General features: G+C 47.1%; 1 protein-coding gene across 6 annotated transcripts in view; it reads left to right on the top strand.

Moving 5' to 3' along the window:
* The window catches only part of Mfsd4a (major facilitator superfamily domain containing 4A), a 39818-nt gene that overhangs the window by 6101 nt on the left and 6358 nt on the right, over positions 1–27359 (top strand). For 3 of the 6 annotated variants that reach the window (XM_060364256.1, XM_060364257.1, XM_060364255.1), the window contains exons 2-9: positions 2584–2782; positions 3689–3940; positions 8032–8197; positions 8595–8707; positions 9699–9872; positions 14717–14864; positions 17996–18066; positions 19357–19477. In XM_060364256.1, coding sequence (XP_060220239.1) covers positions 2584–2782; positions 3689–3940; positions 8032–8197; positions 8595–8707; positions 9699–9872; positions 14717–14864; positions 17996–18066; positions 19357–19477 — 1244 coding nt within the window. Of the gene's footprint in view, positions 1–2583; positions 2783–3688; positions 3941–8031; positions 8198–8594; positions 8708–9698; positions 9873–14716; positions 14865–17995; positions 18067–19356; positions 19478–21092; positions 21934–27359 lie in introns of those variants that run through there. The other 3 variants (XM_021636393.2, XM_021636394.2, XM_060364259.1) reach the window with 3 other exon arrangements.

Here is a 27359-nt window from a genome sequence, read left to right as displayed (position 1 = left end):
AAACCAAAGCTCAGAGCGGCTAGATAGTAGAGGCTTGCCACAGGTCACATCACTGGGCAATATCAGAGGTGAGCCTTGAACCCACACATTCCACTACATTTTGATGTCAAAATGTTTTAACATTATTACTCTGTAATCCTTGGTCAGCCACATTCCTGAAAGGGGCTATTACTTCAGCCATTTAAAATAAGAAATGCATATGCTTTAGTCTGGCCCTGGAAACAACACATTATTCTAAAGAATTTCTGGACTGCCCACACACACCTGGAAGAGTGAGCTGCTGCTAAAGCACCTGGAAGAGTGAGCTGCTGGCCTACTTTATGGCCCAAGAGCCCAGAACAAATGTGTGGTCAGCCTTCCAAATTCCAGCTGCAAGCCTAGACTCCAATCATAGCCCAAGTCGTGGCAGAAGACATGGGAAAAGGATTTTCCATGTCTGCTTCCTCCTAGCCTGGGTTCACTCAGAGGTCAAATGGGCACAGGCTTGAAGTCCACCTCACAGTATTCTCATCTCTACTAAAAGTCTGTAACACTGAACGAATGTCAGTGGCTTTCAATGCACACACCATGCATTACCCATCCTTTCCTTTCCCTTACCTCCCTGTGGCTTTTTTCTTTTCTTTTTTCTTTCTTTTCTTTCTTTCTTTCTTTCTTTCTTTCTTTCTTTCCTTCCTTCCTTCCTTCCTTCCTTCCTTCCTTTCTTTCTTTCTTTCTTTCATTGTTGTTGTTGTTGTTTGTGTAGTCTTGGATGTCCTGGACTCACTTTGTAGATCAGGCTGTCCTCACAGAGATCTGCCTGCCTCAGCCTCCCAGAGTGCTGGGATTACAGGCATGCTCTCCCTCAGGATTTTGTTGCAAGCCTGAGTACTGTACTGAACCACCTCCACATAAGCCACACCTGGGATGCCCACTAAACACACACAAGGCACACAGTGTACCTACCACTCAGCCTCTCTCCCACCTCTCACCCAATTGTTTGATTTCTTCTGTATTTTTGCTTGTAGCCCAAGCTGGTGCTGATCTCTCCATCTTCCTCCTTCTGCCTCCTGGGATAATAGGCATATGTGATGTGTTAGTTCCTCAGAGTCTTTGTATATGATGTGGTAAGTGAGGCAGTGGCAATGGGTTGGGAAAGGCACACATAGGAGTGCTTCTTGCTGTCCCTGAAGTTGGTCCACAAGAGTCTGCCTGCTTGTCTTATAGTAGGAAAGGAAGTGGAAGAAGAGAGAGAGAAAGAGTAGAAAGGAGAGGTCTACCATTTTCATCAAGTTTTCTGTGGATAGGTATCCCCTCTGTACCAGGTCCAGAGGAAGAGGCAGACAAAATGTGGTATCACATTTTTAGGAAGCAGAAACACAAGTGAGTACTGCAGTATCGCAGCTGGGTAGTCAGGCTAGGAACTGTCAGAGCAGGGCCCAAGGGAGAGCTGCAAGCCTGCAGCCTGAATAGGCCACCCACACTGCAGACATCTTCAAGGCTCTTTAGCAGAGCCTTGAAGCAAGTCTACCCCCAGGTTCCAAGAGGGAACAGACAGGGTCATGAACAGAAATCTCCCCAACAGATCAGCCTGGAAATGAGAAAATAACAAAATAACGAACTGCTGCTATCAACAGAACTGTTCTGATAAAGGCTTTAATCAGATACAAGACGATGAGATGGCTGAGTGCCAGGGGCATCAGAGTCACAAGCTGGCAAAAGATAACCTCCTGCATCTCTGGGGATCTTCCCTGCTTCCCTTCCAGGTTCCCTTCTGAAACCTCAGAGGTCATTTTGCCCTACCGCTCCCTTTTTCATACTCTGAGGACATTCTTCCAGAACCTCTAGAAACTTCTTGCTGCCCAACTCTTCCCCCAGTACAGCACGTTAGCTTGTAGACTGGTCCTAAAGCACACAAGTCTCTGATCCTTTCTCTGAGCATTTGGTATTAGGAAGAATTCACTGCCAAAAGGACCTTGACACTGATCTCTCCTGGGGACAGCCCTCAGCATCCCTGTGGAGGGCTGTTCTGATGTCTGTCTGAACAGGGCTCAGAATGGTCTCAGTAGAGATGGCCCCTGGCCTGTGTCCTTGAAGAGGAGTCACTGCATTAACCAAATTCTGTGTCATGGCTTTGGTCCTGGTGGTCTGGCCCTGTCTGGAAGACAGCTCTTGTCAATTCCTGTGTGAAGGGCACATATGGCTTGTCCCTACTCTTGCCCAGCTGAAGACTTCGAGGCTCAGCCTCATCCCTGGTCCCCAGTCCTTATTTGTGGATATATGTCTCTTTTCCCTTGAGATGCTCAAAGTAGCCTCCCTGAGAGGGACAGGAATATTGCTGTGTAAAATTGCTTAAAGAGAACAAGGTTTAAGCAACATAACATGATAGTTAGGCTTTGTGAGAACCAGTGTGACATCTGGTATGCTCATGGCAGCCGTAAGAAGCCCTCGCTGTACGGAGGACAAGAGCCTACTCATCCACCTGCCTGCAACACACAGTTTGTGACCAGTTCTTTCCTGCTGGTCGCAGAACAATGAGGAGGAGGAGGAGGGGCCTTCCAGGAAGGCTCTGGGCTCCTCTGCTAACTCCAGCTCTCCCTTGCCCAGCCTGGCCCAGTCGTTATGGGCCCTCTTCACCTCTACTTTGGCCATCTCCCTGGTATTTGCTGTCATCCCTTTTTGCCATGATGTGAAGGTATTGGCCTCGGTCATAGCGCTGGCGGGCCTAGCCATGGGCTGCATCGACACCGTGGCCAACATGCAGCTGGTGAGGATATATCAGAAGGACTCAGCCTTCTTTCTTCAGGTGAGCAGCACAGTGGGAGGCTGGGTAGTAGGCTATGTGTGGGGAGCTCCCCAGGCCCTCCTGACCACTTTCTCCTCGCTGGGCCATACACCATCAGTAATGCCTGGGTTTGGGTTTCTTCACTTCTCTATGGGTCATCTCTGCCTGCCTTGTTGGCCTCTCCTAGAGAACAAAAGTTCTCTAACTAGGAAAGGCAGTGGGACTGAGGGCTTGCTGTCTGTCCTTGTCTGTCCTTCTGTCTCTCTTCTCCTCTCTTCTTCCTTTCTAGTCACCCAGTATATGTGGCAGTTACCAAATAAAGCAAGTTAAGGGAGGACAGTTTATGTTGGCTCACAGTTTAGGGAACACAGTCCATGATGATGGGGAAGGCATATGTCAGGAGTGGCTCAGTCCTTGGCACCAACCAGGAAGCAGAAAGGAAAATGCCAAGTTTTGCCTGACTGTTTCCTTTTCCTTCTTTTCGATTCAGTCTCAGACTCCAGCTGATGGTGCTGCCCATATTCAGGGTGGGTTTCCCCTCATTAGTTAGGCCTTTATGGCAATACCTTCATAGACACACCAGAGGCACTTTCTTAGTGCCCTAGGTGCTTCTTAATCCAATCAGGTTGATGAAATTGATCACCATCATGAAAGAAAACAGCACCAATGGGAATTAAGGCTGTGGAAATAAGAGGGGGAGGGAGGATTGGCCATTACTACTCCAGTTACCCCAGGAATCAAGGGTAGTGAAAGGGGGCTTTTCTCGACATTCTTCCTTCTTTCTCCTACTTCCTGAGTCTTCTGCCACCTCCAGCTCTAGGGTCAGACAGGGGCCTCCTGGATGGGGCATAAGGTAAAGGTGAGGGGAGGTGGCACCCTCTGGATGGAAATCCTGAGCCAGGCTGAGCGGTGCCCCCCCCCACCCAGGTCCTCCATTTCTTCGTGGGCTTTGGTGCTCTGCTGAGCCCCCTGATTGCTGATCCCTTCCTGTCAGAGGCCAACTGCTTTCCTGCTAATAGCACAGCCAATGCCACCTCCAGAAACTATGCATCCCGGGTCCTGAGCCAACATCATGCAGCAGCCCAACCTTGGTCAAACCAGACGATCTCCAGGCCACCCCCAAAAGATTCGACAGAGAACCACGTATCCTATGCCTTCTGGATCATGGCTCTCATCAATGTGAGTGTTACTGGTGCATGTGGGGTAGGGAGCTGGGGACAGTGTGCACCTCCCAGTCCAGCTCCATAGCACAGACTCTTCAGACCCAAGAAACATGCCAGGGTCCACTGTGTACAGGCAGGAGGGAGAAGTGACCTGTAGGAATTATTGTGACTCTGTGTTGGCAGATCACAAGAAAGGAAGGCAGCGGACATGTTTGCACAGTGACAATCAGGGTCAGCTTCCAAGTTCTCTGAGGCCTTATGAACAATCAGACCTTTTCATCCATGGCCAAGAGGCAGGTAGTGGCTTCTTTTCTAGGATCCTTTATCACTGTTGGAGATGGGTGAGTTCACGGTTTAGCCCTGCTCCTTGGGTTTCTGCTTCCTTGCAGCTGTAGAAACACCAGAGAGACTGTCCTAGTTCAGTTCTGTAACTGTGATAAAACACTCACCAAAACCAACTTGGGGGAGAAAAGGTTTGTTTCAGCTTATACTTTAGAATTCATCACCGAGGGAAGCCTGGACAGGAGCCAGCAGGCAGAAACTGAAGCAAAGGCCATGAAGGAACAGTGCTTACTGCCTTGCTCCTCATCTCCCCATGGCTTAGCCAGCTTGCTTTTATATATATATATATATATATATATATATAAATAAAAGTTATATATAATATATAAAGTTTTCTGTGGATAGGTATCCCCTCTGTACCAGAGGAAGAGGCAGACAAAATGTGGTATCACATTTTTAGGAAGCAGAAACACAAGTGAGTACTGCAGTATCGCAGCAGTATGTATATATATATATGTAAATATATATAAAAATCTAAATATATATGTAAAATATATATTATATATAATATATGTACTATATATAATATATTATAATATAATTATATATATTATATAATGTGCATTTGTGTTTTACCCACCTCTATGTGAGGGTGTCAGATCATCTTGAACTAGAGTAGTTACAGTTATGAGCTGCCATGTGGGTGCTGTGAATTGAACCTCAGTCCTCTGGGAGAGCAGCCAATGCTCTTAACCACTGAGCCATTTCTCCAGCCCCTCCAGCTTGCTTTTAAAAACAACCCAGCACTACCTGCTCAGGGGTAGCATTACCAACATCAAATATCAATCAAGAAAGTAACCCACAGACATTCCCTCAGGGCAATCTGATGGGAGCATTTTCTCTACTTAGGTTCCCTGTTTCCAGGTGACTCCTGTGTGTGTCATATTAATAAGAAACTAAACAGCACAGAGGCCCACTGAATCTGAACAGCTTAGATACTCAGGCCCCTTTTGTGTGCCTGGCCAAGTCAGTGTTGACTCTGCCTTCTACCTAGAAACCTCCAGGTGGAGCACAGGGGACATTGGGACCCTCCTACCCACCAGGTTTGGGAATGAAAGCTCAGACCATCTTAATTGCCTGTCCTCCTGGTTCTGACCTATCGGGGGATGGAAGTGAGGATATTCCAGGTGACCATAGCCTAGCTGTGGGACAGAGGCCGTGTGTGGGGCTTGCCACTTTGGCCCCATGGTCTCTCCGCAGTGAGGCCTACCCAGTCCTCCAGAGACAGCTGGCTACTGCAGTGTGGAGTGTCTACAGAGAGCACTGGAAGGGTCCTAAGCTCCCACCATAGTTGTACTGGGTGCTGAAGGGTGTCACACCTCATTGGCCTGAGGTCCTGATAGGGAGCTAGAGAGAGGCCAAGTCTTATCAGAGGTCATCACCTCCAGCCCTACAGCCCTGCTCCTAACTAGCCCTCTTTTTCCTCAGCAAGATACCGCTTTTCCCTCTGCTCTGCCCCTTTTATGCTCATGGCCACCATTTTGGCTCAAGGTAGCTTTGAAGCTGTGTCCTCTTAGGGGTCCCTGATGAGGGAAGGATCCAGCCTCAATGACACCTAGGACTCTGTATGCAGGAAGCCCTGAACAAACTCAGGCTCTGGTCTCCCCACTAAGGTGCCTACCAGAGGGGCTGCTTGCTACAAGATTTCTGGGAATTTCCTTATTTGTATCTGAACAAAAATAGCCCACCACTAGAGGAAGATAGTAGTGAATGTACTGGCTGGCTCCCTCATGCTCACACATATACACACCTGCCTGGCGTTGGCAGGCTTTCAGGGTGGCACTAGTGTCCCTGAGTAGGATTCGTATAAAAGCTGGGTGTGTTCTTGCCAGCATGCCAGCCAATCTGCTGTGAAGCCTTTCCCTTCACCCACCCTCCCTGGAAAGGCCTCCTAAGTTCCAGGCCTCAAGCCCAGCTGTTTCCCCTTGGCCTTCCCTTGGGCTTTCTGCCATTGAAGTCTCTTCCTGTTTCCCCAGTTAAGGAAGGGCTGAGTCTCCCCCATAAGGCTGACTCCCCCAGTACAGAGACATAGGTCTCTTGTCATGCAAGGGCACAGGTGTGGCATTACAGCTACCAAGGGCTATTTGAACATGCCTCTATTGTAAACTGTGAGATGGGGTATACTTTGTTTTCCAGGCTGATTTTATGCTCCTGTCTTTTGAGTAGCTGAGACTCCAGTTGTGTGGCAGCACACCCAACTGTGACCTTGACAAGCTTTTGAGTGCAGAAAAGGGCTCTCAAGATCACCAGAGGGAGCTAGGCTTGGTGGTGCATGTCTTTAATCCCAGCACTTGGGAGGCAAGAAGCTGGTGGATCTCTTGTGAGTTTGAGGCCAGCCTGGTCTACAGAGTGAGTGCAGGACAGCCAAGGCTACACAGAGAAACCATCTCACCCACCCCCACCAAAAGGATCACTGAAGAGAGGTGTCAGCATGGGGTTGGGTGGCTTTTTGTCTTCAGGCTGGTGTGAGCAGCTTTCTTAGGGTGCTCAAGGGGCTCCCTAAAAGCAGTGCACTGTCAGGTTGGGTGTCTGCCTTGCTTTCATTCCTGCCTGGCTCATTTCTGGCTTAGTCACTTAGTCACTTCTGGAACTCTCTGGTAGCTCCCTGGCCTTTCTGAACTTCACAAGCAAAGGAACCAGGTGATGGCCACAGCAGGAAGGACAGCTGTGAGACCTGATAAAGAGCTTCCTGGCAGTGAAGGTGATGAGGCCTGGGCAGGGACACCTGAGGGAGGCAGTGGCTGCTTCTCTAGGCAACCTCAGAAGTAGAAGGAGTTTCCCATTGGGCTAGGGAGCACTGTTGGGACCAAGAGGCTCAGTGTGAAGAGCAGAGAGCTGGGTAGGGGGAGGGGGAGTAGGCATTTACCCACGCCTGGTTTTCTAGCTTAGTCATCAAGTATCCTATGAGGATATGCCATGCCTTCAGCAGCTCAGAGGTAGGAACACAGCAGGCTGGAATCTGAATGCTGATGCTAGTTGTGTGGTGGGAACTTGGCATGCTCTGAGTGTCTGGTTGGGCTCCTAGGTCTCTTCCAGTTCTAACAGTATGTGGCTGTGTAATATCTTTGAGCCCCATTTGCCCCATCTGGAAAATGCATTTAAAATCTTTTCAGCACCTTTCCTCACCCCTTGGTAGTACTAGAGATAGAACCCGGGGACCTTATACTTGGTAGGCAATGTCCACTGAGCCACATCCCCTGCTCCTTAATTGCATTTTCAAAAATTACATTTGTGTGAGTATTTTGTCTGCATACAAGAGTATCTTGAGTGTACATGCATGCATATATGCATGCGTTCGTGTGTGCTTGTGTGTGCGGTGATGGTGGAGGCCAGAAAAGTGTGCCAGATCCCCTGGGACTAGGATTATAGACAACTCTGTGTGGGTACTGAGAACTAAATCTAAGTCCTCTGTAAGAACAGCAAGTGTTCTTAAGTGCTGAGCCATTTCTCCAGATTCCCACCCCCAATCATATTTTATAAAGCTGTGGCAGACAAAAATAAGCGGTACTGTGTCACAGCAGCGTTGGGAGTAAGGGTGTTAGTAGGCAGTCAGCCGGTGCCTGGCCTGAACAGAAGAGGACCCTTGTGAGTGTAGGCTTTCAAAGGCTTCTCTAATCTCCTGTGGGGACTGGATGTGGCCAGGGCCAGCAGTGCTCACACCAAGTCTATGTCTGGCTCATGGGCTGGCAAAGGCTCTTTGGTGAGGTAGGCACCTTGGACTGTGAGCCTTGCAGCATGGCCCTCCTGACCCTCTACTGCCCTCAGCTCCCAGTGCCCCTGGCTGTTCTGTTCCTGCTGTCCAAGGAGCGGCTGCTGACCTGCCCACAGCGGAAGCCACTGCTACTATCTGCAGACGAGCTTGCCCTGGAGACCCGGCCTGCTGAGAAGGAAGACACCTCCTCACTGGCCCCCAAGTTTCAGCCACACCCAGGTGCGGGCTCTTGTAATCTATTCTGGCTGCCCTAGTAACCCTACTAGGTTAGTAAGCCCAGAAGATGAACCTAGACCCCAGTGCTAGTGGTCAGAAACAATCTTTGGCCCTGGCAGTCTCAATAGGTAAGTGATGGAGCCATCTGGCTGAAAGAATAAAAAGGCACACTGGCTCCATCCTTCTCATTCTTTCCTGGGTTACCTTGGGAGGGGGCGGGTGGTTACTTGACCTCTGTGATCCTTGGTTCCACCAGGAGTGGGCAAAGAACAGCAGCTGCTCCTCACAGGTGCCTGAAAACTAGAGAAGATGGAAGCAGCAAGCAGCCCTGGCCTGACCAGGTGAGCAGAGGGGAGGGAGCAGAGGTTGACTCAGCCCTGCCCTTTTGTGCCTTGTTCAGGGCAGGAGGACCTGTTCTGTTGCCAGGGGAAGAACTTCCGGGGAGCCCCATGCTCTTTCTTCGCCATCCACATCACAGCTGCTCTGGTCCTGTTCATGACAGATGGGATGATGGTGAGCCTTCCTCCAAAGGCATGCTCTACTGAGAAGCCTCTACCCTGATAGCCAAGTCTCGCCTGGCAGGCAGAGAGAAGCACATGGAGATCCACAGGACTTCGCCTGCAGTGCGGTGAACCAGCGCCCTGCCCATCTCCCACAGTGCTCACAGCCCTTAGACACCCGACTCTGTTCTGTTTTTGCCAATTATTGTTATTGTTTTGTTAATTCTAGAAAGGGATCTGTCTGGTGTTGTTTTGTTTTATTCCCAATTCTTTGTGGCCCAAGATTTTTCAGTTTTAATTGCTTTGCTTTGTTCTGGCCAGGATCAGATGTAGCCTAGGTTGGCTTTGAACTCTTTGTCTGCCTCCCAAATGCACTGTACCCAACTGTGATCCACATTTTTGAAAGCTCACAGCTCTGCTGCCCTGTGAGAGGTCACACTATGTGAACTCTGGGGCTTCTTGGCATGTGCTACAAATGGGGCTTCACAAGTTAATGTCATAACCAAGCCACACTCCAGCCCAGGTGTCCATCCAACGGGTGACCTCTGTTTCTCTATCAAGTGCCTTTTCCAGAAACTCTTCCCTAACTTATGGCAGTCTTAAATGGCTGGGTGATTGACTGCTGAAGGAGGGGACATTCCTAAGAGAAGGCCCTATTCACATGCCCCAGCTCACAGCACACCTGGTTGACTTACACCACTCAAGGGTGGATGTGGTCCTCTCTCCTCTTTCCTTCATTTGTAAAATAAGAAGTTAAGCCTTTTGCCTGTCTTCCCAGGCCCTGCGGGGAATCCCCATAAGGACCTAGTGACATCTCTAATGCTGCTATGGTACCCATTCTGTTCTCAGCTTGGGTGTAAGTGTACTATATGATCTTAGCTCCCAGGGCATCTTGGGATAAGCCACTGCAGACAGGAACAGTTGGCCACTGCAGCCCTCCCTACTCCTGCCCCAGCTGAGGCATTAGTGTGCTAATGGAGGCTTGTTCTCTCCACTCTCCACAGGGTGCTTATTCTGCCTTTGTGTACAGTTATGCCGTGGAGAAGCCACTGTCTATTGGGCACAAGATGGCTGGTTACCTCCCCAGCCTCTTCTGGGGTTTCATCACCCTGGGCCGGTTCATTTCTATCCCCGTCTCCTCAAGAATGAGGCCAGCCACCATGGTGTTCATTAATGTGGTAAGTGGCCAAGTGGCCTCCTTTCCCTTCTTAGAAACACAGACTTTGTCTATTCCTGGCCTTACCGCTGCCCAAGACATTTTCCCAGGACTGTGCTCTCCCAGAATAGTAAGAAGGTAGAAATGGAGGAGAAATACTGGCAAAGAAAAGATGGAGAACAAAGCCCTGTCTGGGCCTGATTTTACATCCTTAAAAGAATGAGTAGAGGAGATGGTGGGTGATTACTATGGAAAGGAAAGCAGACCCCAGCTTATGTCTGATGATCAGGAGGGATGTAGGTCTCAGCCTTGGTCATCCTGTGTTTCTCATAGTGCCTCTGGCAATCTGCCTTTGGCAGCTCTCCAGGAGATTCTTAGATGGCGAGACTAGCATGTAGCTACGCAAAAGAACCTGCTTGGCTACAAACAGTCCAGATTAGTGTACTGATGTTTGTTCAGGTCTCCATCACAAAGGACTCCAGATTACAGAATCCCTTAGGTACATCTAGTTCAACCTCCCACCATAACATGGACCACTCCTGTGATATCCCTGCCGGTCTCTGCTTAAATGTCTCCAAGGATTGGAAACTCACTACTTCTCTAGGAAATTCACTGTAAGAAAACACTTCCCAAGCTGAAGAGATGCCCCAATGGTTAAGAGTACTGGCTGCTCTTTCAGAGGACCCAGGTTCAGTTCCTAGCAACCATATAGTAGCTTAACACTATCAATAAATCCAGTTCCAGAGCACTTGACACTCTCTTCTGTCCTCCACAGGCACTGTATGCATGCAGTGCACATATATGCAGGTAAAACACCCATATACATAAAATTAAAAAAACAAAACTTAAAAAAGACTTCCAAGCTAGGTGTGATGGCAGCACAACCCTACAGTCCCAGCACTTGGGAGGCAGAGGATTGAGTTCAAGGTCAGCCTGGGCTACACAGAGAGAATTTGTCTCTAAATAAATAGTAAATAAGTAAACAAAAATGCTTCTGTAGTCCAGGAGATGTTTACTTGTGCAGAATAGTTGAGAGAGGGAGGAGGTTAGATGAGGGTAGAGCTAGGCAGAAAGGTTCTCTGATGTTTTGTGGGCAGAGTAGATGGGAACTTTTTTGAGTGGAGGAGGAAGGACGTAGGATTCAAGTACTACATGGATGGGGTCCATTCCTCAGTACAGTGACATGCTTAAGGTCATAAAGAGAGAAGGGTTCAGCTGGGTGCAGTGGCATACACCTTTGATCCCAGCACTCTGGGATCCAGAGACAGGCAGATCTCTGTGAGTTCTAGATATCCTGGTCTACAAAGAAAGTCTAGGACAACCCAGGCTACACTGAGAAACCATGTCTGGGATTGTGGGGAGAGGGAGGGAGAAAGGGGGCAGAGGCAGAGGGGAGAGAAAGAAGGGTTATTTTGGCTCTCACTTTGTGATGTTCTAGTCTATGGGGTGCTGGATAGCAAAGGCTGGAATTGAGCTGGGCAAATTGTTAATGTCATAAGCCAGGAAAAAAGGCAGAGGAGAAGTAGAAGCACACGATCCCCTTCAACAATACGCCTCCAGTGACCTAAGGAACCACAGTCCTCCCAACCAATAGTTTGAAGCAGCTATAATAATCCTTTAAAGACCAAGCCTTTATCTGCGGGTCTTCTGAAATCCAAATGACAACAGAGAAACAACCTTAGAGCTGAGTATTTCATTTGCTTTTGATGATATCTTGAGCCTGACCACCCTGTGGGTTTCCCCCAGCCCACCAACCTTCCCCACCCCCAAGCCCACCAATCTCCTCTTTTCTAGTCATCAGGTTGATGTGCCCAGCACCAGAGGCTCCACCTTGACAAACACAGCTCCTCACAGCTAGGTGCAGGCACACAAAGAGGCCCTAAAGACTTTCACAGCTTTAGGAGTTCTGAGTTCCTTTGGCCACCAGGGGTCAGGATGGTTTTTAGCACCTCTTGTTAAGCAGCATCAATGTCCAGCAGTCTCCAGCAACAGCTTTGTTACTGAGTTACAGGTGATACTGCGTTTGGCAGGGGAGAGAGGGCGGTGTTTTGGGTGCTGCTAAGGATGTGCTATACCACTGAGCTATATACCAGGCCGGAAGCCAACTCCTAAATACAACTGCTGAACAGCAAAGGAGGAATGGGGTGTACAATTAGTTGCCGGGTACAGAAAACTCCAAGTTCAGTGTGAGTCACGCTGTCAGTGGTCCAGGGAATGCTGTGTATGTGGAGCAACTTTATAGGCTCTGGCCCAATGTCATGGTTGTAAGGTCAGTAAGGGTCCCTAGCATGGAGACATTTGAATCTTGTGGCTGTAGCAAATAGGATGTGGACAAAGACCCCATGAAAGAATCCCATCCATGCTTGGGAACTGAGCAGAGAGGAAGAACAAATAAACAGAGCTGTGGAGTCATCTTTGCCAAATAATATGTTGTATTTTGAGCCATAGATATATCTGTAACTTCTGCTCTTTTAATTTATTATTATTATTATTATTAGTGTGTGTGTGTGTGTGTGTGTGTGTGTGTGTGTGTGTGTGTCAGGGGGCACACATGAACCATGGTATGTGTGTGGAGGCCAGAGGACAACTTTGAAGAGTTGATTTTCTCTTTCCACTTTTATATGGTTTCCAAGGTATTATGTATAGCTGCTTGGCCTGCATGTATGTCTGTGTGCTTCTTGCATGGCTGGTGCCCACAATGGCCAGAAAGGGCATTAGACCTCCTGATATTGGAGTTACAGATGACTGTGAGCCATCACGCAGGTGCTGGGAATTAAACCCAGGTCTTCTGAAAGAACAGCCAGTGCTCTTTTAACTGTTGAGCCATCTTTCCAGCTCCTGCTTTCTGCTTTTGTTTGTTGTATTTGAGACAAGGTCTTACTACATAGCTCAAGCTACTTCTAATTCATAATCCACCTGCCTCAGACTCCTAAGCCCTAGGATTACAGGTGTACACCACTATAGCCCACTACTTTTATATTTTTACCACATCAAAGAAGTCCTTCAAGTTGCCTCTCAATGGAGAAGGGGCATGTTTATCTTCAGCCACTGTTTCTTGAGGATCTTCTGTGGGGCAGGAACAGTGTGTCTGAGGGTGAGTCTAGAATACATAATTTCTGAGGGATCTTGAGACGGAGGTAATGGGGTTCCTGTGCCTCCCTTTTCCAGTGTAAGCAAAATCCCGTAAGGTCTCCGAAGGCCCCTTCCTTTCAGCCTGCCCAGGCCTTCATCTATGATGGGAAGAGTGGGTTCTGGGCTAGTTGTGCTTTTTAAATATTTTTTTTTTATTTTTGCATAATATTTAGGTCTGTGTACTTATTGTTATCCTAGAAACAGATATACAGATACTTACCTGTAATGCTATTTGTTTTGTGGTGCTGGGGATCAAACCCAGTGCCTTGGGCACCCAGGATAAGTGTTCTAACACTAAGCTACATACATAGTCCAAACCCAGGAACATTTTCTCATCAAAGCTAGGACTTGGTGTAAAACGTGAAGTTTCTATAGAACACAGAGTGGGGCTGTAGCTTAGTGGTGGAATACTTACCAAGCATGTACCAAGCCCTGGGTTCATCTCCCACACAGAAATGTTGGAAGCTCAGCAGTTTGCATCTTTTATACCATTTCATCACGAGTCTTGGCACTTCCTTGCTAACTAAATGAAGAAAAGATAAGAAAAAGAAATAAAAAAAGAACATGACTGCTCCTAGGTATGGTGGATGAGAAGGTTTATTGTAGACAAAAGGGAGAGCATAGCCAGAGGCAGAGACATCTGGGAGAGTCCAGAGTGAACATTGCCCTGAGCTGGGCAATGCGAGGAGAGCAAGGAGGAGGAGAAGGGAAAGAGAACCAGAGGCTAGAAGGGTAAAGGGTAAACCATAAAGAAACCAGGTAACCAAAATGGCTGGATTATATAGGGAAGGGCAGCTGGGGGAAGGGCACCCCAGCCACTGGGCTGAGAAAGTTTAGGGTGGGGTTGAGATATGTCAGCCATACCCTATAGCAGGTAGGGACTAGGGGGTGCTGAGAGAACCTAGCAGCCAGGTCCACTTTGGTATGTTAAATAGGCACCTCAATTAGCCATTTGTCCCTGGTTTGAGACCTAACACTAACTACTGGTATAAAGATAAAAAACATAGGGTTTAGGGCCCCACAATCAGGGAGCACTCAGCTAGGACCTGCAGCAGGGGCTGCAGACTCCAAGCCAGGTGCTGCTCTGGTTTCCTCCCAGGTGTGTTTTGCATAGAAATCACTCAACACTTACATAAAAACATTTTTTAAAGAGCTTAAAAACTGGGTTATTGTAGTGAAAATCTGCCTGAGGGGCAGGGACCTTGCTGAGCAGGCAATCTGAGCCATCGGATTTAAGTCAAATCTAGGGGGGCACACAGCCCCTGCCACTGATCCTCTTGGGTGCTGGTGTTGGATTCCCAGAGGGTGGAGACCCAGTGACCACTACCCATCCTCATGGCTTCCTCACTCTGGATCCTAGAACTCAGGTGTCAGAGGAAGAGAACAGGAGGAGTGGGGCATTGTAGACAGCCCAGTTCCACCACCAGGAGGAGGAATGTTGATGAGAATTCAACATTCAGAGGAGACACTGGAGACCACCAATGCTTATTCCCGCGCTGTTCACTGGGTGCTGGGGGGAGAAGTTGCCACTGCGCAGGGTGCAGGCAGGTTCACCCTCCAATGCTTCCTAGGTCCCAAACTAGGAATGTTGCAGTTATCAGTGAGACCACAGGGTGGCGCATGGGCTGCACCATTCTCCTGGGGCCAGTAAAGATGCCCCTGCCTGAGCATCCTTTCCCTTTCTCCAAAATGCCCAGCTTTGCGCCCTAATTGCCTCTGCCTCTGCTGTGACAGGTGGGAGTGGTGGTGACATTCCTCCTGCTGCTTATTTTCTCCTACAATGTCATCTTCCTGTTTGTGGGGACTGCAAGCCTGGGGCTGTTTCTGAGTAGCACCTTCCCCAGTATGCTGGCCTATACCGAGGACATACTCCAGTACAAAGGTGAGTGGCAGAGGCAACATAGGAGCATGCTTCCAGCAGCTAGTAGCCAGATCCTCCCTTGCTCCCAGGTTGCTGTGGTATTCTAGGCCTGTACTTCGTTTTCACCAGGAAAATCAAAACGCCTCCTGGCATGGGTGGGAGCACACGTGTTTGGTCATGGGTGTCCTGTCCATGGCATCTCATGTGTCCTGTGTGTGTCTTTGCAGGCCACAGGGAAGCCTTGTGGCTTCCTTGTCCATTTCCTTCTCTTCCTTATGATGGCATGGTACTGTTTATGGATCTATAATTGACATAGTATCTTGTCTTGTAGAAGAAAAAAATTTTTGTGGTGGAATGAGTCATAGAATCAAGTACCTTTGAGTTTCTGGCTTCTGGATCCTCTCAGTGGGGTTCAACACCTGGCTGAGACACAACTCAATCAAGGAAAATTTCTTTTGAACTGTGATTCAGAAGCCGCCCTAGCCATGATGGGAGGGCAGAAACAGCATCAGCCAGTATCAGTGCCCATCCTGCAAACATGTCTGTGTGATAATAATGACATTATGAAGAACAGGAGACATGCTCAGGAGACACAGTCCCTTCCCCCAGCTCATCCTGGTTGCAGGGAAGGTGTCTCCCTGGGAGTCCAACGTACTTAGACTCTAAACTCAAGAGAGTCAACTAAGTGGTGAAACAATGTCCTCATGTCAGTTTTGAGAGGTTAGCTGATGTTCCAGAATGGCAATAACAAGTTCTGCAGAATGACCACTCAGCTCCATCTTCCTGTCACTTCCCATGCTCCAAGCTTACATTCTGTCTTTCTCGTTATTTACTTGCTTGGAATATTGAACAGTGCTGATCTTTCCCAATTATCTGGTCCCCTCCTCTGCCTTTGTAGGTCTGGACTGGCCTTGTTTCCCTTCAGTCTTGTCTCATCTGGCTCAGCATTATGAACCCCTGGAGTTTTATACTACAACCAGGGCCCAGGGTCCTCTGAGTGCAGAGATGGCCTGTTCTGACGGCATCTAGGTGGGATGCTGCAGAGGGTCCGCTGAAGCACAGCTGGCTGTAGCTTCCACACTAACCTGGGGTGCTCCCTTTTCCTGAAGTCTCCCAGAGCTGCCATCTAGCCACATTTGGAGTTCCTTGATGACACAGCACCTGTTTTGAGTCACCATGTTTTGGCCATAGCCACACTTGGTATGGACTGCCTCCATCTGCTCCATGATTCCTACTCCATGCCCTTCCAAGAAGCATCTGATTCCATGGAAAGGAGTCCCCCTCCCCCTTTGTGCCCCACCGACTCAGGCTGTCCCTGCTGTATGTATGACCCATCTCAGAGTTTCTGTACCTATCTATGTCCTCTCCAACATAGTCCCACAAAGGGACAAAGAGAAAGAGTGCAAGCTTGAGGTCATCGCAGGCACAAGCATCAGTCCTACCTCCATATTTGTAGGTCTGTGGCCTCAAGTGACATCATTTCTTTTCTTCTCATAGTGTTTTGGTTTTCTTGTCTGCCACATGATGGCTCAAACCTATAATACTAAATTTGGGAGGCAGAAGCAGGTAGATCTCTATATGTTCTAGGTCAGCAGGGCTACATAGTGAACCTGATCTCAAAAAAGGAGAAGCTGGATGCCGAGGGGCATGCCTGTAATCCCAGCACTCAGGAGGCAGAGGCAGGTAGATCAATGTGAGTTCAAGGACAGCCTGGTTAACAAAGTGAATCCAGGACATCCAAGTCTATACAGAGTAACCCTATCTTGGAAAAAAAAAAAAAAAACAAATTAGAAAATAAAAAAAAATGCAGGAAGAGAAAGGATGGAGGAGGAGGAGGCAGCTGCCTACCTCTTTTGAGCTGGGTTGAACATTAGTGGCAGAGTACTTGCCTTGCATGTGGAAGGCTGTGGTTTTATTCCCCAGCACCACAAAAACACCCAAAACCAATGCTGATCCCATAGGAATGCTCTGCATGGGAGAAAAATGTAAAACTCTCGATTGACTGACATTACTGGCAGCTCACAGGGCTCCCTACTTGCCTCTATAATGGCACTATACCTGGTGTACAGAAGGGCCTCAGGGTGTTTCAAAAGGGTGCACAGAACAGTTAGGAGCCCTTAGAATTCAGAGATGGGAATGAGCAGTGCTCAATTTAGAAATCTGATGGGAAGCGAGTTGCCCTGGACTGAGAAAGGAATGGAAAAGGAAAGGAAGAAGCTGAAGAAAGATGTGACAGGGTGAGGCACAATGTGCGAGCACAGGCAGAAGGACAGGGATTGGCTCGAGGGAGATAGGAAGCTGGAAGGAGGTAGAGCCCTTGGTAGATATGCCATCACTGGCTACAGTATTAACTGTAAACTCTGTATAAGCTCTGGTGTGTCCCAGGGAACCAGAAGGGCAGTCACCCTCCTGGAATACTGTCTGGTGGAGAAGGGAGGTCATCAGCTGGTGCAGTCAGAATGTGCAGGGAACAGGGACAGTCAGGGATAGAGGAGAAACTGCCATTCCAGGCATAGCGACTGTGGAAGATGTTCCCAAAGGAAATCTAAATTCAGGCACAACATGTGAGCTGGAGGAGGGAGAGAAACCTTCAGCAGGCGGGTAAAGGACCACATCTGAGACAGGCAGTGGCGACTCAGGTGATGATGATCACTGTTTATCCTGGCCGAAGGGTGGCTGGGGAGCCAGCAGTGTGAGAGATGACCCTGCAAAGCGCATAAAACATTTAGACTTGTCCTGAAGGTAGAGGGACCTGGCATCAAATGTTTGTCCTGGGCCAGCTCTCTAGAGAAGCCACAAGATGTATTTAAGGGCACATGGCAAGGGGTATTACAACTGGCCTGAGACTTTAAGTCTGATGCTAAGCTTAGGCTCTGAAGGTCTCAGAAATCCTTTCTACAGTCATACTAAGAAGAGTCCTGAGTGCCAGGCTATGCAATGATGAATGATTGAAGGTCTGAGAACCAGGAGACTTATGGACAGTAGAATAGACACATTACCAAAGTAGGCACAGGTCAAAGTCCAAGATGTCTTAGGAGACCACAGTGGTCTCTTTCACCTTCCAGAGGTGTCCCAGAATGGACTGGATTCTGATAGCTCACACCTATATCCTCAGCTTGCTCTCACCCAACCTTCCCTTCTCATTTGGCTAGGTTGTGCAACCACAGTGCTGGTGACTGGGGCAGGAATTGGCGAGATGGTCCTGCAGATGCTGGTTGGTTTGGTAGGTGGAGTCTTCTAGGGGTGGATGGGGAGTACGCCTCCAAGCAAATAAGAAGATGCAGCCAGCCACCTTTAAGTCCAAGCTGTCACTTCCTGAGTTCTGCATAGCATGCATAAACCCACTAGGCTGGGGCTTGCTGTTTCCATTTCCAAGCTGGTCAGACTCAAAAGCCAGGCCTCTGAATGTGGGATGTGGAGACCTTAATGACCAAATGCATGAATCCAAAGCAAACACGACTGTCTGGGCCTGGAGCCAGGGGTCTCACATGGGAATTCTGTTGGCTCTCAGAGCCTGGACAATATGCCCTGTTGCTGGCAGTATTCTGTATCCATCCGGCCCAGGTCCATGTCTCCCAATCTGTAGCAATGCTACCCAAGGCTCATGTCCAGTGCTTGCCCTGACCATTCCTTAGCTTTCCTTCAACATGACCATATTGCCTTTGTTTCCCAGGAAATCAAAAATTAAAACCATTACTTTCCTTGACTACCATAACACAGACACCAGTCTTTTTACAGCACAGGATCCTGAAACATAAATAAACTTAGCAGCAGCTTGCCCTATGTCAGTTGGCTTTTAGTAACAGCCAGCAATGCTGTGTGGCCTGGGTTGTCCCCCAAGCCCCTCAGAGCCATTGAAGCCTCCTTTGCTCCCTTCCAGCCTGATGGAAAGGAAGGGTTACATTTTGGATATCCTCTACATTGAAATGCTATATCTGAGGTCTGATATGGTGGGGTTTCTTTCTTTCTTTCTCTCTCTCTTAAGACAGGGTTTCTTTGTGCAGCCCTGGCTGTCTTGAAATTCACTCAGAGATCCACTTGCCTCTGCCTCCTGAGTGCTGGGATTAAAAGGCACAAGCCACCATACCTGACATGCTGTGGTTTTTTAAGTTGATGGTCTATGAAAGTTCTATTTGCTATTCTGACATGTTTTAAATTTTCCTAATAAAAAGTTAAAAGACCACACATACACACACACACCTTCTGTAATGTACCAGTTAGGCCTATGGGTATAGAAATACCTCATAGGTTTAAAATTTCAATGATCACATGGAATTTTCCAGAATGTTCTAGAACATGGAGCTGAAAGAGTACATGGGTTATAGACAGGTATGGCTTTACAGCAGGATTTATATCTTCACCAGATTTGAAACCTTGGGGAGACCTTTCCCACATTCCTGTTTCTGGTAGGATGGCCCAACTTGACTGAGAAGCTGAAAAAGGCCCAAAGCAGCCATTTTTCCCATGCACCATCATGTGGGATTTTAATGGCTATTCTGTTCCTTTCTGGCAGATCTTCCAGGCCCAGGGCAGTTATAGTTTCCTGGTCTGTGGTGTGATCTTTGGCTGCCTGGCTTTTATCTTCTACATCTTGCTCCTGTTTTTCCACAGGATACACCCTGAACTCTCATCAGGTAAGAAAAAAAGTTGTTTCTATACAGAGGGGGGAAACAGAGAGGGGGAGGGGAAAGAATGTGATTTTAACAGTCAGAAGCACTGTTCTGTTCCAAATGAAATACAAGGAAATGTTTATTTTTCTTCCCTTTCCCTTCTTCCTGCTTTACTTGTGATTGTCCACACTGGACTCTAAAGGCAACAGAGGGTAGAACAGGCTGACTCACGGCTTCTCCATTAGCAGAGGGGCATGGACTTTGAACTTGTCTTCCTGTAACCCCTTTTACAGTGGATCCTAGGGCCAAAATTCAAGAGCATGCGAGACTAGAGTCTGCCTTCCTGGCTGGAGGTTGGCCCAGCAGCTTAACTGGCCACTTCCTTGCAGTTTAGGGTTTTGACTCTTGTCCAAACTGCTTCTTCAAAAAGGAATCCTTTTGGCCAAATGGCAGAGAAGAGTTCCTTCAGGACAGAGATACTCCTAAGAACAGTCTTTCTCCTGGAGACCCGAGGCCAGGGTAGTAGCAAGGCTATTTTTTTTAACTCTGTGTCCCCTGCACAGTGACTATAGCCTTGCACCAGGCTTTTCTTAGCAGAGGGTGCCCAAGTTGACTCAGTGCTCTCTCAGTGAAAACAGGATAATTCCAGATTGAAGAACAGCTGCCCACAGCCCCCTCTCTCTCTCTAAGTAGGCGTGTTCACTCTAAATACTAAGTACAGGGCCAGAGATGGTGGCCCATGCCTTTATAATCCCAGCACTAGGGAGACAGAGACAGGTGATCTCTGTGAGTTCAAGGCCAGCCTGGTCGACAGAGAGTTCTATCTCAACAAAACACAACAAAACAAAACCAAAAATTAACTATATAACTCCAGCAAGAGAGAGGACACCCAGTCTCCCTGAACAGCCTCTGAGATGGCAGGTAGTAGCTATTGTCCAGCCTAGCTATCTGTACAGAGCCTCACTTAAAGTTATCAGTCCAAATGGTTCAGCAGGAAAGGGTGCCTGCCACCAAGACTGACACTTGAGTTCACTTCCGGGACTCACAGTGTGCAAGGAGAGAATTGACTCCTATAAATTGTCATCTGACTGCTACAAGAATACTGTGTTACACATACCCCTCCCCCCACATACAATAAAAGGAGGAAGAAGATTATGGTGACTTCAAATGGCTGACAGGTCGTTGTTCTTTTCTTTTTGTTTTTAAAAATTGTATTTATGTATATAAGTGTTCCCTCTTTCTGTAATTTGCATAACAGAAGAAGCCATCAGATCCCATTACAGGTGGTCTGAGCTACTTTATGGTTGCTAGTAATTGAACTCAGGTCCTCTGTAAAAACAACCAGTGGTCTTAACCGTTGAGCTATCTCTCCAGCTTCCCTATCCACCCCCACCTGCTTCCTTTCTTCTGGGAGACAAACAGGCTGCCCCCACACCCCACCGCTTTAGACACTAGTCTCAACCAACTTCTGCACTGCACCAGAACTTGGTCTGATTTCCCAACCCCTGCCTTGTGTTGTGTGTTTGCCCCAGAAGAGCAGAAAAACAGAAAGTTTGCTCGCTGTCAAGAGTAAACTGTTGTGGAGCAAGGTGGAGTAGCCCACATCTGCTACCTGTGCTGTTTATGTTTTCTTTCGTAGTTCTTACCCAAGACAAACCCCTTGGTGTGGAGAACTCTGAGTGCTACCAGAGGTGAAGACCTCAGCTTCCTGAACAACAGTGAGACCAAACTGACACAGGAAGCCAGGGTCGCAGAGGAGGCTTCCCTTGCTACCTTGTTTGTATCTCCCCCTTTCATACTTAGCCAAGAACTTGAGTCTTGGTCCCCGAGACTTCCCTGGACAAATCAAGCACCTGCCTGGCACTTTAGTTATCTTCATCTCTGGCTCAGACTTTAGTCTAGGACAACCACTGGAGAGGAGGAAAGACTGTGGTCACACCTCTCCACTCATCACCCCATGCATGAGCTAAACTCTGGGTTTGAGATGACTTTTAGTTGAGGTTTGAAAAAGGGCTGAAATCATAAATCATTAATCACTGCTAGATGTAGATATATTTTAAATTAATCAAAACTCTCTGGCATGTTTGAAAAGGATTATGGATTCTTCACTTACCCATGGTCCACAGTCCCTTACATTCCTCCTGCAGAAATCAGTAGTTCATCTGTCCTCAGACAGCAAAGAACATGTTGAAGTTTGCTTTGAGACCCTAGTTCACTGGGCTAACTCAGACCAGCTTTAGAAAAGTTGACTGTTAAATTTTTATTTTGAGAGCTAGTCACGTGGCCATACCTAAAACTTAAATTAATTTTTGAGACAGTGTTTTCTCTGTGTAGCCGTGGAGGTCCTGGAATTCACTCCAGGCTCAACACCAGGCTGGCCTCAAACTCACAGAGATCCGCTTGCCTCTGCCTCCCAAGTACTGGGATTAAGGGTATGTGCCACCACTGCCTAGCTTTAAAAAAAAAAAAAAAAAAAAATTTATAACTAAACAAAGATGCTCCTGACTGCTGTCACTATGTCAGTGGCATCAAGGTGGTGGCATTTCTGTGACAGAATACCGCTGGGCTCCTCTCAGCTCTTAGCCAAATGATAGTCTGAAGTCAGAAATGAAAAAAGCTACACATCATGGCTGTCCCCCTTTGGGAACAGATGATTTTTCAGGATCTCGATTCTAACAAGCAATGCTAATTGGTTCAGAAAGCACAGGGAGAATGAAATGGACATCCTGTTATTCTTTACTGAGATCCTCAACATGCAGAAGCAGGACCAAGAATTTTAGAAAAAAGCTCTGGAATTTTATACCTTTTATAGAGGAAAATTTTATACTGTGTCAAAGTTTTTTTTTCCCATATAAATCTAAGATTACTAAACAATTCAGGCCATGCAGTATACAGATAGCAGTATCAGTATGCAGAACGCAGCATCTGTCAGGAGTTCCCAGGTCAATACAGAACACAGAGGGCTAGCAATATAGAGAATGCAAGAATGCAGGCTCCCAGCCAGCACAGGGCTGGGTACAAGGCTCCAGGAGCCACTGACAAGGCTGTTACGGTGACTTCTGGAAGGAAAGAAATGTCCCGTTTTAGTCATTGGTTTATCCATGCATTCTCTGTGAACATACATGTGTTCATGTGAAAGTAAAGTGGGTTATGGTCACAAGGCTGTAGTTCACACTCCAGACACCAGCAGAGAAATCAGGTAGCAGCCTTCCAGCTGGCCCTCCCCCTCCCGCAGCATTTCCAGCTTGTTTTTGCCAGTATGGAGGCATTTCTCAAAGCACCCTACCTCACAGGAATTCTGAGAGAACTAAGAGTGGAATATCTGCTACATGTCTGACACGGGAACTGCCTACTGATAGCTCATAAGCAGCTTAGAAGCCATCCACATTTGGTACAAACTTTAAGTCAAAAACTTTAAGTGAAACACAGATGGTCTAAGCGAATCCTTTTAACTATCTTTATAAATACTTTTAAAAGTACCCAATGCTGGCCAAATTGAAATGTGCAATCTAACTATAGTGACTGACCTGGGTAAAGAGAAAGCAGTTGTATTTTTCTTGTAGTTTTTCAAGAAAACATCCTTTTTATACAGATCTAGAAAGAAAAATCACTGGTTATATCTACATTTGTGATGATTGATGTGTTAATATACAAAATAAATTAAAACAAATCTAATACTTTCCTAAAATAAAACATTTTAAGCATAGTGTTATCCATCATGAAAGCTAACTAACTGTTTATACTTAAGTTCAAATGGTCTAGTGCTCCCCAGAGACAGGTCTCTCTTAGAATTTCACATGGTGCACACACACACATACACCCCCCTCATACATGCTACATACATGACAAGTGCATATTTATGTATGTATGTATGTATGTATGTATGTATACATCTGGAAGTTTGGGCCAGTGCTAGGGATAGAATCTGGGGCTTTGTGCATTCTAGAAAAGCACTCAACACTGAGCCAAACTTTTTAGCTCTCAAGACCTTTGTCATGTCAGCGTTATGAAGTCTCCCTGTTCTCAAATTCCTCTTGCAGACTTGGAATCTAACTCATTATCAGCACTTGTTTCCTAAAGGAAGGCACAGTAACATAAAGGTGTTTGTTTGTTTTGTTGTTTTTGTTTTGTCTTTTTGAAACAGGTCTTATGAAGCACGAGATAGACTAGATCTTGCTATGTAGTTCAAATCACCTTGAACTCCTGACTCACCTATTTTTATATCACTAAGAGCTAGGATTACAGGCATGCATCACCATAGCCATTGTATGTGGGTCTGGGAATCAAACTCAAGAGTACACACAGGAGGCAGGCACTCTACCAATGGAGCTATATCCTCAGTTTACAGAGGTTTCTTAGAGAGATTGCATTTGCTCATTCAAAAGGAAAGGAAAGGAAAGGAAAGGGAAGGGAAGGGAAAGGGAAAGGAAAGGGAAAGGAAAGGGAAAGGGAAGGGAAAGAGAAAGGGAAAGGGAAGGGAAAGAGAAAGGGAAAGGGAAAGGGAAGGGAAAGGGAAAGGGAAAGGGAAAAGAAAAGGGAAAGGAAAAGGGAAAGGGAAAGGGAAAGGAAAAGGGAAAGGAAAAGGGAAAGGAAAGGAAAAGGGAAAGGAAAGGAAAGGTGCCCACATGTTCAAAGCAGAGGATTAGGAATAGTTTCAGCAGTGATTGAGAGGTCTCTGACTCATGAAGGACTGCAAGGTCAAAGTCACAGAAACAGCAAGTAAATACATATAACATGTTATAGGATGATGAGGTACTGAAAAGAAAAACCAGGGAAGGGGTCACCAATAGGGCAGCATTTGTGTTATACTGGAGCAAGCCAGGTAGGGGCTACAGCAAGGGAAAAGGCCTTGAACTGGAATGTTTTATAATCTGAGAAGCTGATGGACTAACTTCAGAGAAGGCAGTGGCAAGAAACAGGGTGGCATGCTAACAGGGTCCCAGACCACCATAACAATGTAGGTGTTTTGGGGGAACATGAGATTATCAGCAGATGGTGACATAGCATGGTTTACGTTTAAAATTGTCACTCTGGCTCTTTGAAGACTGTGGGGCTAAGCTGACATCAGCTCAGGTACTACTGCAGGCGGGAAGAGGTGACAGTGATCTCGGGCCATGCCAGAGGTGGTAAAGTGAACTCAACTTGAAGGTCAGACAGTCAGAATTTGCTAATGGACTGAGTGTGTATGAGAGAGGTGCCAGTCTCAGAAGCTTACGGCATCTGACCTGTGCCCAGGTATGAGGCCAAGTTGAGGCAGGCATGAATGGGGAAGGCTCCACTTAGCTTGAGCTATGCACACAGCACTTAACAAGCCAGCATTGAGCTGTACGTCCCTGTCCCCTAAATAAAGTAACTGCTGAAGTATCTGGAGCTCCCTAGCAGCCCTCAGTTATTCCCCTTCTGTGGCCAAACACATCCTGAAACATCTGGGAATCTGGAAGAGTGGCATCCAGCCTGGACTGGTTTGGGGTGCATATACAATAAGGCAAACTCTTCTGTGGGAAGAGCAGAAGTTCTTAATCTATGGGTCATGACCCCTTTGGGAGGTCACCCAAGACCACTGGAAAACATTTATTTCTGATGGTCTTAGGAACAGACACTGCTCCTCTAACCCAGGCCACCCATATGCAGCTATGCTCACATACAACTACCAAGAACTGTATTAAAGGGCCACAGCAATAGTTGAATATATAACATGTTATAGATTAAAAGAAGGTTGAGAACCACTTGGGTGGAGGGAGCCGTGATGATAAATTTGGCTTTTTGTATTCTGGGGATCTGAACTCAGGTTGTCAGGCTTATGCAGGAAGCACCTTTACCCAAGGAGCCATTTCCCTGGCCTACTGCATCTACTCTGTGCTCTCGCTTTGCTTCTCAACAAACTCTCACCACTTCCTTGTTTCTTTAATTCTCTGAACACCATGAACCTAGAAACACTCAGTCCAGACTGAGATTACTGGTAAAAGTTTCAACACTGGAAGCCCAGGAATACCCAAGAGTTGCTTTAGGGCCAGAGAGATGATTTGGCACTTAGCACTTCCTGCTTTCCCAGAGGACTCAGGTTCAGTTCCCAAAGCCATGTCTAATTCCAGTTCCAGGGCATCTGGTAATTTCTCCCAGTCTCTACAGGCACCGGGAACCCATGTGGTAAACTTAAGATTGGCTGTTATGTGTTATGGTGCACACTTTTAATGCTAACACTCAGAAGGCAGAGGCAGGTAGATCCCTTGTGAGGCCAGCCTGGTTTACATACTGAGTTCCAGGCCAGCCCGAACAACATAGTGAGGCCATGTCTTTTTAAAAACTGCTATGCACATCAGTTTATGATGCTATCATGGATATCAAGCCAGCTGCTAGATTTGGTAGCTAGAGCTTAAAGAGAAGTTCTGTAACTTGCAGTGTTCAAAGCCAAGGGACCAAATGAAATCATCTAGCTAGTGGTTGTAGGGACTGGGAGATTAAGCCTTGGGGATTCTTCAAAACCTAAAGGAACTGATGCAGAAAAGTAAAAATGAGAAGGGAGAGGTAGGGACTGATCCAGGAGTCAAAGTGGTTTCGGGAAGGTATGGGAAGAGAATCTCAAGAAGACGTCAGTCCTGACGAGAGGTTAACGGGACTGAGCAAGCAGTGGGCAGGTTGCGGGAGGCGCTTTGGTAAATGACACCAGTGTATTCAAAACACATGGATCAACACACATACAATCCAGGACCATGGCCAGCACCTGCCAGGACCCTGCACTGCCTCTGAAACCTTCACCATGACTGGCCGACAGGCTGTTGTACTTCTGAGTGACTCCAGATGAAGTCACTTCATGATCCTTTCAGCGCCAGGTGTTCTGTGGTGGGTATTATCACTTTGCACCGATGACCCTGCAGCTCTCAGGCACTGTCTCCTACCAGTGAAGCCAGTTTTGCTACTATATGTCTCTATAAAACACAGATGCTACTTGGAGTTAGCATGCATCTCTAACTTAGTGTCAACAGTTGGAAAGGCCAGATCAGAAATGGTGGCTTACTCAGGCTTTTCCACTGAAGGACCCGGAGCTTTGGGTATTCTAAAATGCACCCTGAATCTGTAAGAATCAAGACCATTTCTCGAATCCTCTGAGCTCAGTGTACCACTGGGTAATACATTTGAGAAGACATGCAGGAGAGCCCTCTGTTGGGTCATGTGGTTAAGCATAGCCTCAAGAGGCATCTCCCAGGGCCTGTAGCCTGCCCACCAGCCATCTGATATGCTCTTGTTACTTTCATCTGGATATGAACCTCCTTTCTCTGATGTAATCTTGTCACCTGTTAGGCCCACTTTCTCCATGATGTTTCAAGTCAATTCTAAAAAGGCTTAATTTCACTGCTAAATTAACTAGCCTCCAATTTTCTGCTCAAAAGCCATAAAAAGAAAGGGGGCTAGGGAGGCCAAGCATTGTGGTACACATCTATAACTCATGAGGCTGAGGCAGGAGGACCACAAGTTCCAAGGCTATCAAGGTCTACATTGAGAGTTCCAGACCAGCCAATGCTACATTGAGACCCTGTCTCAAAACAAAAAAAGATGGTCGAGTGGAAATACTCAAAGAGTGCTCATTGCAAAGGCTGCAATAAACACATCTGATTAGAATTGTATGACATGTCCAAAGTGTTAAATTTTAAATACACAGAACATTTCAGGGCCAGCAAGATGGCTCAGAGAGTAAAGGAGGTGCCACCAAGCCTTTGACCTAAGTCTGATCCACAGGACATGCGTGACAAAAACTGATTAAAAAAAAACTGTCCTCTGATGGACATGCGTGCACTATGGCATACTTATATACCTGAACATACACCCAGAACAAAACAAAGAACAAAAATAAAAAAAACATGTATTTCACATGACAAAGTGTTTTCAGCCCATCTGTTCTCCCTCAATT

Source organism: Meriones unguiculatus, chromosome 11 (assembly GCF_030254825.1).
Source record: "Meriones unguiculatus strain TT.TT164.6M chromosome 11, Bangor_MerUng_6.1, whole genome shotgun sequence".
NCBI lineage: Eukaryota > Metazoa > Chordata > Mammalia > Rodentia > Muridae > Meriones > Meriones unguiculatus.
The sequence above is the reverse complement of the archived record's forward strand: the minus strand, read 5'-3'. Positions and strand labels throughout refer to the sequence as shown.